This window comes from Amia ocellicauda, chromosome 3, assembly GCF_036373705.1.
Source record: "Amia ocellicauda isolate fAmiCal2 chromosome 3, fAmiCal2.hap1, whole genome shotgun sequence".
NCBI lineage: Eukaryota > Metazoa > Chordata > Actinopteri > Amiiformes > Amiidae > Amia > Amia ocellicauda.
Window position 1 is genome coordinate 35892368 of NC_089852.1, and position 11227 is coordinate 35903594.

The window sequence follows — 11227 nt, forward strand, 5'->3', positions numbered from 1 at the left end:
TTGACATTTGAACTGGATTAGCTCTGCTCAGGCCGCTGCACGTTTGGTAGCAGAACCATGGGCTCAAATTATGGGCTCATATTATGCCTACTTATTTTAAACTGAGGCTGGTATTATCAGAACGGTTTTATTACAGCAAATCTCATTAGTCACACATATGTGATTTTATCATCTCGATGTTTGAGATTAAAGTTTAAACTAAATAAAGCGAAAAAAGCTTAAATGTTACAATGAACAATCTCTATAGTATAATGATGTTTAAACGATTACTGTCAGTTCTATCGAATGTGAATGTTTATTGAAATTAACACATAAATCTCCACCTGAGACTATTCTGTAACCACGCGTATTCATTGTTACAAAACATCCAAAAATAAAATAAAAACGCGTTTAAAAAAATCGAAGCGGTCATTTCGGTCTTACAACGCTGCCTAGGTTTATTCTGTCCTGTGTGGCACTCCGTAGATTTCGCGCGCATTGCTCCATGGGATACTGGATGTTTCTACAGTATTAGCGTCTGGGTTCAGGTAGGAATATTGCAAATACAGATTCGCATTAGTCCGTTTAAAACCTTTATAAGATAAAACACAAAGATAACTGGTGTACACGATTGTCTTAACCGTCTGACGTTTGATCCAGCTCGCTATATTGAAGCCATGCCACCGTCTGCCGGTCATTACGTGTGGTACCTGCATGCGTGTAATTTTTAGTTGGAAATACTGTGATAAACGGAAAAATGATATTCTATTTGGTACCTTTTATGTTTTATATTTATCATTATATATGTATATATCGTCAGTCAGCTAACATATGTGTGTATTACTTGTGAAGGAAACGTGGGTTCTTGCGGTACCGGTAATGTGTAGTTACTTTGTTGTTGTTTCTTTATCATGTTCATTGAATTTTGATAAGGGGTCAGTAGATTCAAATTGTATTGCCTGTAGCAACACTTAACACGGAAGGGTGGTTAACGTACTTGCGGTTGATCATGCTGGTTTGAGCCATTGAACACTTCTTTTTGTGTAAAACTGTGGAAATAAGAGCTGTCGAGTAACCTTTCCATGGTGTGGGATATTGCAGGAAGTGGAAGTTTATTTTTCATGCAGCATTTTACATTAATATCCTATTATACCATACCATGGAATCAGAGACTGTTTGCCTGAACACAGGTGAACAGGCTCTTCACTGAATACGAAGTCACCATGTCTTCGTGCTCTTTTTCATTTAAAGTAAATTGTCCACTGGATTTTCAATTGAGTAAAGATGACTACAGCTGCCAGACCAACGTTTGAGCCAGCGAGAGGAGGGAGAGGGAAAGGGGAAGGAGACCTCAGTGCCCTGTCCAAACAGTACTCCAGCAGAGACTTGCCATCTCATACCAAAATCAAATACAGGTAAGTCTCATTCGTATCTGTATATTTGAAATGCACTGCCCAGCCCAGAGAACATAAGGGAATTGCTACATTCATCCTGGAATCAAGTGAATCCCTACAATGTATCACCCATAAGAACATAAGCAAGTTTACAATCGAGAGGAGGGCATTCACCCCATCGTGCTCGTTTGGTGTCCATTAATAACTAAGTGATCCAAGGATACTGTCTAGTCTGTTTTTAAATGTTCCCAAATTATGAAATTCCACAAGTTTCGTTTTGTGTCCCCGGGTGCGTGTGTCCCTGCTGATCTGGAAAAGCTCCTCTGGTTTGATGTGGTCGATGCCTTTCATGATTTTGTACACTTGGATCAAGTCCCCACGTAGTCTCCTCTGTTCCAGGGTGAAAAGGTTCAGTTCCTCAGTCTCTCAGTAGGACATTCCCTTCAGACCTGGAATAAGTCTGGTTGCTCTCCTCTGAACTGCCTCTAGAGCAGCGATATCTTTCATGAAGTGTGGAGCCCAGAACTGTCCACAGTATCCAGATGAGCTCTAACTAGTGCATTGTACAGTCTGAACATTACTGCCCTTGTACTCAATTCTACACTTTTGACAATATACCCTAACATCCTGTTTGCCTTTTTATTGCTTCCCCACACTGTTTGGATGGAGAAAGTGAGGAGTCCACATAGACTCCTAGGTCTTTCTCATGCGTTACTTCATCTAGTTCTATTCCTCCCATAGTGTAATTATAGTGGACATTTTTGTTACCTGCATGTAATACCTTGCACTTGTCCACATTGAATTTCATCTGCCAGGTGTCGGCCCACAACTGAATATTATCTAAGTCCCTCTGAATAGCCTGTGCTGCTGAGATTGTATCTGCTGAGCCACCTATTTTAGTATCATCGGCAAATTTGACAAGTTTGCTAACCATCCTAGAGTCCAGATCATTAATATGAATTAGATAGATGGAGGCCACTTGGTGTTTAATGTGAATGTGATTGATCACACCTGAGTTATAGGATTGCTATCACTCAGGTCACATTTATCCAACCAAGCTATTTCAGTTTTTATTTGTAATTCCATTTCATGAAAAAAAAAGACAAAAAACACTTGAAAGTTGTGTCGTAGGATGTGTAGAAAAAACAAAACCGTTTTAATGCATTTTAATTCCAGTCTATAAGACATTGGAAGGGGGTGTAGACTTTCTATAAGCACTATTTATGTGTGTGTGTATGTATATATATATGTGTGTATATAGTTTTGCTTTAATTACATGCTTATTAATGGTTCAATGAATATGTAACCTCTCATGCTCATCACTGGCCTTCCTACAGTCTTTTTAAAGTTATCTTCTCAATAATGCCACCTTTATGCTAGGATATTTTTTAAATTTTTGCCTAGTATACTACTTCTTGTTTCTCAAAAACTGTCCCCTCGTCTCTCCTTCAGACAGCCTACCCAGGATGCCCCCGAGGAGGTGCGTGCCCGTGACTTCCGCAGAGAGCTGGAGGAGAGGGAGCGAGTTGCTGTCCGGGACAAGACCAGGGACAGGCCCGCCAGGGGTGAGCATCCCCGAGCCATCACTTTCTGTTGCACTTTGATCTCCGAAACCAATAGAATACTGTTCAATGCACTTTGCCAAGATTGAGGTTCTTCTTTTTTCACCAGAGCACACCACTTCATCATCCTCGTCGTCCAAGAGGCCGCGCTTAGACCAGATTCCCGCAGCCAACTTGGATGCTGATGACCCCCTGACCGATGTGAGTGCTCCTTCTGTTGCTTTGTTTCAATCGGTTGTATCAGTGTCCTCAGAATTCCTGATACTAAATCTAAGGCTAGTCCACAAATCCATTTCATTGAATTTTGTTAAAGAAATGAAGAGCCATAGCTGATAATAGCAGACATCACTCTTCACTCTAATGCAAGTGCAGGGCTTCATGCCAGGTGACTAGTATGGCATGCGGGAAGTTGCCGTGTCTTTGTGCACGTGTGTCTGAGGTCTCTGTTTGTGCATCAGGACGACGAGGAGGACGAGGACTCTGATGAGGACAGTGACGATGACACCGCGGCTCTGCTGGCCGAGCTGGACAAGATCAAGAAAGAACGTGCTGAAGAGCAGGAGCGCAAGGTAACCGCTGAACTCCATCCCATCTAAACTGACTCTCGTACCCTTTGTTCTTTTTAATGGAACGTCAGTTGCTGCTGTACTTATTATTCAATTAACAGAAGCAGTTTATCCCCTTCCCTAGTACTAATGCAGATTATGATGTAAAGAGACCTTTACATTTTTTTGCCTTCAAGTACTGCACTTATAGGACTGCTTTGCTTCAAAATCACTCCAAGAATCTTGTAAAGAACATGTCACAGTTTATCCACCAGAGGGCAGAACCATCTCACTGTCATAATACTAGTACTTTAGCGTGGTTGGCATTCATGGATTTACACAATTTTGGATTGACACAAAATCGCATTTATTTTGATATCCCACAGCATTTCCTTACATTCCCCCCCCCCATATATATTTGTGACTGAAGGGATAGGGAATACCTTTTCAATAATAACTCTAAACTTTTTCCAGACTCCTTAAATTATGAATCATAAAATCATAGCATCTTCCCAGAGCTTTCAGGAGAGAAGGGCAATGCTGGATAATGGAGGAACGTACTGTGTATGGAACTGTCATGGCTGAAAAAGCACCCAAATGTAACCAGATCTAATCTTAAATAATGTATTTCAAGTTTAAAATACACACCTTCATTTATTTGGACATTTATAATGGACATTTCTTCTTCAGTTTATCTTTCATTATAACTTTTTTGGTGGGTTGTGTTTGCAGTTAATTTGAGGCTAAAGCACACTAAGTAATAGAAGTGGTGGGTCAAAGCACAGCAAATAAATGACAAGAGTTGCATGCAGCTGAAACAATTTGATTGGTCTACAAGTCTTTTCTGGAGGTGCCAAATGTTTTACTGCAGTGAGTACTTTTTAGATTAAAAAGCAATTGTGGACTCCTGCAGACATGGTATGACAAAAGTGTCAGTGTTTTGTGAATTCTTACATTCTGATACAGTGAACTGCAGTGTTCGAATCTGTCTGAAGCTTTGAGTTCAATAAGTAGCCTCATGCCTTAAAATAAGTTTTGCCTGTTGGTTTGGAAATGTTTTTAGGTCAGTATGGGTGAGGCTTCACAGCTTTGCCTCATTAAAAATAGTCTGCAGAGCATAAAATCATCCCTGCAGTGTCAATTCTGTCAGGAGGCAGAGCCCACATTACTAGAAACAAAGCCATTGCCTTTATTTTGACTCTGGCAGGTTAACTGCTCTTAAAGAAGAATTTCTTTCTCTTGGGGGTTGAGGGCATCCAGATTTAGATTTTAGGGGGGAAAAGTTGTGTCTATTAAATGATTCATCACTGTACCAACCTGCTTCATAATTAATGGGGGAAGAAAATGGTTGTTTAGATAGATTCACATGCAGTATTACTACTGACTTCTTCATTATTATTTTTTCTGGGAAATGCACTGGAGGGATGTGGAGCGTAACGGCAATGAGAACCTTTCCCATCTGAAAGAGTTGATCGGGCTTTTCCTTGGGGGCTGAGCTTAACTGCCCCAGTCCTGGTTTTCTGTGGAACTGGGCCTAATCGCTTTTAGTGGTCAGGATAGTGGACTCTCTTGTGGCCATATAAATGGCAGGATTATTTATATCTTGCTGGTAAATCCCTGAGAGCCTTATTTGTTCCATTTCAACAAGTTTGACTATTTGTTAAACACATGAGTTGATGTGGAACTGTTGGGGCACTGTTCGTTTTAAGTTTGTGATGATAAGCAACAGATCTGCTGATCAACAGAATTTTTTTTTTTTCCAGTAAAGCATAAATAATATATTTTGACACTTCCTTCACTGAGTTTTTTTTATTTTGATTATTCTTTCAATTGTAAAAACTGAAAGAAGTTACCACCACTTTTAACAATTGAAATGTTAGGCAGTAGGAAACCGCTTGGTTCCTATTAGTCATTGTAAGTTAGAAATCAAGTTCTCAATAATTTACACCGTTTCTTTAAAGAACAGGTTATTAAAGTGTATAGTTAAATGACGGCATCTACATTTGATTTATACTTTCTTCTTTGTAAAAATACATAAATAAAGAACAGGTGACTGGGGTATTCTCCATTTAAAATATACACACAAGTCCACAAGGAAACCTTCATTATTTGCTATGAGAATTTGATTATTTCTCCCACCTGCAGTGAACTATTGATAAGAAGTCTGCAGAATCTGCCGACTGAATGCACTTATTTGAAGATCCCATTTTGTACATAAATGAAAATTGCAGTTGAAATAAATATTTAGCTTATTTCACCGTCGCCTTCTGAGGGGAAGAAGTGGCGTGCTGTAACCTGACTTCAAAGCCGCCGTAAAACGGCTCAGAGTAGTTCTAGTTTTAATGGGGGGAAAGCCAGGGTTGCTATTGGAGGGGGATTGCCATCAGCCTGCTCTTGTTAATTGTGCTCCAAACATCTTGTAAACCCCTGTTTCCATGCAAGGCATTTCCTCAACTGGGATTTGAAGTGGTGGTGTTTTTTTTTTTTTTTTCTCCTCTGGAAGTTGGCATATTTACAGGAAACCCCACTGGTAGGTCATTAATTACAGAAGGAATCTCACTGAGCCCTTTTTGGAACAGTATAAAACCTCATAAAGAATCCCAATGGAGAGTGTTTCTCTCTTCCAAATTCATTGGCCTGGCTTGGGTGGAGATTTCTTGGGAGAAATATTTGTAAGTAACACATTAGTGTTTTAATTTCACCAACTGGTCACAAAGTAAGACTGGAGTGGAAACAGTCTTACACTTGTTAACAAAAAACACATTTTATTTGGACATAAAGCAGAGCAGGTGAAGGTTTACAGTCAGTATTAATATATTACCATTGGACTTCTGTAATGCATATACAGCTGCTACAGGTACTGTGAATTCATAAAGGACAAAGAGGAATAAGGAGAAAAAACTTGATATCCAAAGGCAATATTGACTTTACAAAAAGAAAAAGCCCCATAAAAACATTTTGGCGAGCCATCAACACATTTTCCCTTCTAAACCAAGTTCTGACCTGTTATCCCGCTATGTGTGGCACTAAAAATAAATGCAAGATTTGCAATGTCAAGACAGCTAGTGCTGTTAAATTTAATAGACGATGTAGTAGCTTAGATTTTCACCCATGCAATCTACTTCAGTAATGTTTTGACATTTAAAAAGACGTATTTAGTGTGTGAAAGCATTTTGAAGTGCTACATCGCCTTGGATGGTCTCGCCCGTTCCTGGTGTTTGTGTGTGAGCGCTGTTGTTGCTGTGGTTTCCAGGAGCGGGAGCAGAAGGCCGAGGAGGAGCGCATCCGCATGGAGAACATCCTCAGTGGGAACCCCCTGCTCAACCTGGCCGGGCAGCAGCAGCAGCAGCAGCTGGTACAGGCCCAGACCACCTTCAGCGTCAAGAGAAGGTACAGTGTCTTCTGACCCGTCTTATTAGTGCCCCAGCAGGCCTGCTAAACTGGGGGTCTGGAAGAGGGATGGGAAACACAACAGAGAAGAGAATTCCACAAGAGTTATGGGAAGCCGTGAATACATTTTTTGATAATCTTTAACTGATTGACTGAGAAGTGCTGAAGATTAGAGTGAGGCTTAAATGAAGGAGATGGAGTGAGATTGACCTGTATTTAGACTGCTCATAGCGACTGCTGAAATGCTGTGGAAGGCTGTATTTGTTGGATTTTAGGAACCCTTGTACCTGTTGGTAAGATGTATCTCTGCAGTTTGTGCATATGCTGTGAAAGTGGTAAACAAAGGAGTATACCAGTTTAAAAACTTGAATATTGGATATGGATTCACATTTCAACTTAGGGAATAAGTTATTGGCTATTCTGCCAAGATTTATTTTTTTCTTCCAAATTTAGTTACAATCTACTCCAGTTATCTGTAAAATTTAATATTTAGCAAATTAATTTGTTAATTTTTTGGACAGTTTGTGCTTCTGGTTTCCTTTATGCAGAAGAGAATGTAATTGCTTCTTTTCTTTAGCAATGCTGTGAATGACTGCAGCATTATAAATGACAAAGGAAAGTTCTAGACCACTAACCTGAATGGCCTGTCACGCATCACGTTTCACCTTTTGTCGATGGGATGTCACACGTCTGTGCAAATGCATTTTTAGATCTATGATGAGTGTCGTGCTGGCAAAAATTACAGCAATTTTAAACTATTTAAAATTAATATTGTCTAGTTTGCTACATAAATATAATTGCAGAATCACAAGTGAATCTTAGTCACCCAAAAAAGACCAATATACTGTTTTTATTATTACAGCAATACCAGGTTTTCCTATAACTTTAAATATTTGAAATTTACATATTTTTATTTTTCTTGTCTTGTGTTTTAGGTGGGATGATGATGTGGTATTTAAGAACTGTGCCAAGGGTGTTGACGATTCAAAGAGGGAGAAACGATTTGTGAACGACACCCTGCGATCCGAATTTCACAAAAAGTTTATGGAAAAGTACATCAAATAATGTTAATGGTGCTTTTATCACAGGCATTGTGTGTTTGGGTTGCTCCATTTTGCTGAGGAAAGGGTCCTTGTGTTTAGTGGGTGGGGTTCTGTATGGTTGAGGTTAACCAGGCAGAACACTGCTTTTTCCCCTTTACAATTTGTTTGCTTTCTTCAGTCTCATTTGAAATGTATTGTGTACAGTCAAACTCTCACTGATAATTTAAGGATCTATTGATTAAAATATGCATTTTATTTCCTGGGGATATACCTGTAACACAGGGACTCAAATGTACTGTCAGAATTCTTGCATTACGTTATATGCTTGTCTCTAGGAGCCATGTATAAAGCTTACATATAGCGATAACATTTTGTAAGACACTTCCAGGTTTGAATTTATCATTGATCGTTGTTTTCTTTCATATTTTATATAAAAGCTGTTCATCAAAAAACGGTTGTGGTTTAATTTTTTTCGTAAGGAAAATGTTTAAATTTTGAAGTTAACTGTACAAACTGGTCTTTATTCAGTAATTTTATTTTAATTAATGCAGTTGCTTATTACTATACTTGTACTCACCTAAAATGTGCAGTGCTGATATCTTGCACAAATTTGGTAGCATGAAAAGATCCTTCCTTTTTGCCATTGTTTTTTATTTTTTTATTTGTAGAGTGATTTATCAGTTACATTGTTATGAAGCACATTTAGCCTTCACTCTCTGAACCCTGGTTATAACCACAAGTGTATGATTATGAATTATGGCTTAACTGGATAAGCATATAATTTCTGCTGCAGATTTAAGAGGAATACAAATATAATTAAGTTTTTTTATAACGGGAGCAATAGTTAGTAACCCATCAATGGAGTTTGATTATATGCTTTCTGGGATTTTCGTTTTTTCCATCCGTGCCATATGGCTTAATAAAGACACTGACTGCAATTTGGGGACGTTATAAACATGTCTCTCCAAAATCTGCTTTTCAAGACTTACATTTTTCTATGAGTGTGTGCTTGCAGGTTCATCCGCGTGAGTTTCAGGTCTCTCTGGTACCCCTTGACCGATCTGTACTTCAGCAGTTTTCCTGGAATTCAGAGAACCTGTCAGCAGCAACACTGTGCTGACTGCTGCAGAAAAGCAACAGGACATGTGGTGTGCAGGTGAAAGTGAAGGATGCCAAAGAAAACAGTGTTCTCCATAGAATGCTCTGCCCTGTTCCAGCAGGACTAGCTTTATATACCACTGTTCAGTCTGATGAATATGCCTGCTTCAGAGTGTATCTTAATTGTTGGTGTTTTCAGACCAGTAAACTTTTTCTCAGAAGGTGAAATGTTCTGAATTGTGTGAGACATTCCTTTATTAAAAAACATAAAAGAACCCCCCCTGCATTTGTTTATTTTGTTTTGGGGACAGTCAACTGAAAAATATTATATAAAAAAAATCCATACAGGAGATGTTTTTTTTTTTAGAGAATTTACAATTAAAAACGGATTCAAAAAATAGAAATCTGTTCTTCATCCAAGTGAGTATCTTGCCTGCTAAGAAGCATGGTGGTCTCACCTGTGAAGTGTTATTGTGTTGTGGTAAGAACTTTTAACAGCTCAATGTCTTTAAAGCATCTTGCTATGTGTTTGTAATTGGAGGTGCCAGGCAGCCTTGTAACTCTATCCAGAGTTTACTGCCAAATTAATGGCTTCCCCAATTCAGTTTGAATTCACAATTTCCATGTAGGAGCTGTGCACTGTGAAGTGTTGATGTGTTCAGACCTGTTTGAGAGGGTAACTGGTGTGAAAGTTATATGGTAAATTATGAGTTACGTAAAAGGGAAAAAGGAATGCAAAACCACAAGACGGTAATAGCTAGTAGTCCTCACATCCTCCATTTGAAACTATGTTTAATGTTTAGTAAATCATGTTAATTAAATTGTACTTATTTATCAGTGATCAACTAAACATTCTGAATGACGGGAGTGAGTTCACATGGTATGGGTAAACCTGTGATTCTCACTCCATAAATATGGTTTATACAGCTACCTTATTAAACTAAATGGATCACTGAATGTTTCAATAGAAGGGTGTGAATACTGATGCTTTGAACTGGACGTATGCAGAACATGCACCTTACACTGAATTGAACTGAACGTGCAAATTAAATATCACCTTCTCTTAGTGATGACAAACTGTTTGGAAATGCACAATGTTTTCTACCATTACCCCATTGTAGTGTCATGCCTGATTTGGAACATGTAATCCTAGAGGAAGCCTTGTAGAAGGTGTGGTCTGACAGATGGGTTCTCCTGCAGTGCTGCTCTGTTCTCCATGGGGGGCCAAGTGCTTTTCAAGATAATGGGAGACCCCAACGGAAAAAGACATTCAAATGTGCAGGTATGTCAAAAATCCTACCCTTTAAATGTACTCTTTGCTAGTGGCCAATGGTGTGACGTCTCTTTGCTTATTTATTTATTTATTTATTTATGTATTTATTAGAAAGTCTGAAACATTCTGAATGCGTGGAGTACAGGAATTCCTTCTGAAACTCTGAAGCATGTCCTCTTGTGTTTTGAAGTGACCGCATTATGGAGACTGAGGCCCGAACTAAAACCAAATCACATCCGGAACGGTCACGAGAAAATTTGTTAACAGCCGGGGCTTCAATTTAATTTTAATTCTCATTCTTCCCATTTTTGACCGAGGAACAGACCGTGCCCCAGTTGGCTATCTACAGCGACTACAGTGGACATAAAGGAAAAGCCCCATAAAAACATTTTAGCGTGCCGTCAACACATTTGCCCTTCCAAACCGAGTTCTAACCGGTTATCCTGATATGTGTGGCACTAAAAATAAACACAAGTGTTGCAATGTCAAGACAGCTAGTCTGTTGTGCATGTCTCTCGTTTGCAGTTAACATGATGCCCATAGTATGCATATGTAACCCTGCACATTTAGTCTATGTGTGAGATCTCCTTTCACTGTGGCTGGGCTGGCAGAGCAACCTGCCCGGGGTAAGGTGTCACGGGGGCATAACTGAAACGTACTGTGGAAACTATGAGGTGAGGCATTTTATTCATCTGGAAGCTGAAGTGACTAGTATGGAGAGGAGAATGTCTGGGGGTTTACTGTCATGCAATTCCACATCCTTTTATAGGTGTATCGTCCTAGTTCTAGTTATCCCAGCTGCCAGACTAGCCCTGCCTGTGGACGTGCTCTTACTGCCAAGATCACCCCCGGCAAAATCATTATGGGATCTTAAAATGAATGCTGTTATAAAGCCAGCATATTGATTCTTTCTAGCAAGTTCATGACACCCAAGTCACATACA

At 39.3% G+C, this 11227-nt stretch overlaps 1 protein-coding gene across 1 annotated transcript; it reads left to right on the plus strand.

Moving 5' to 3' along the window:
• Window positions 1-420: 420 nt before the first annotated feature.
• Window positions 421-9286, plus strand: cwc15 (CWC15 spliceosome associated protein). Its single transcript, XM_066699241.1, has 7 exons — window positions 421-527; window positions 1231-1394; window positions 2826-2938; window positions 3045-3136; window positions 3394-3504; window positions 6734-6870; window positions 7806-9286. The coding sequence occupies exons 2-7, from the start codon at window positions 1264-1266 to the stop codon at window positions 7933-7935; spliced, it is 714 nt and encodes a 237-aa protein (XP_066555338.1). The 5' UTR covers window positions 421-527; window positions 1231-1263; the 3' UTR covers window positions 7936-9286.
• The last annotated feature ends 1941 nt before the right edge of the window (window positions 9287-11227 follow it).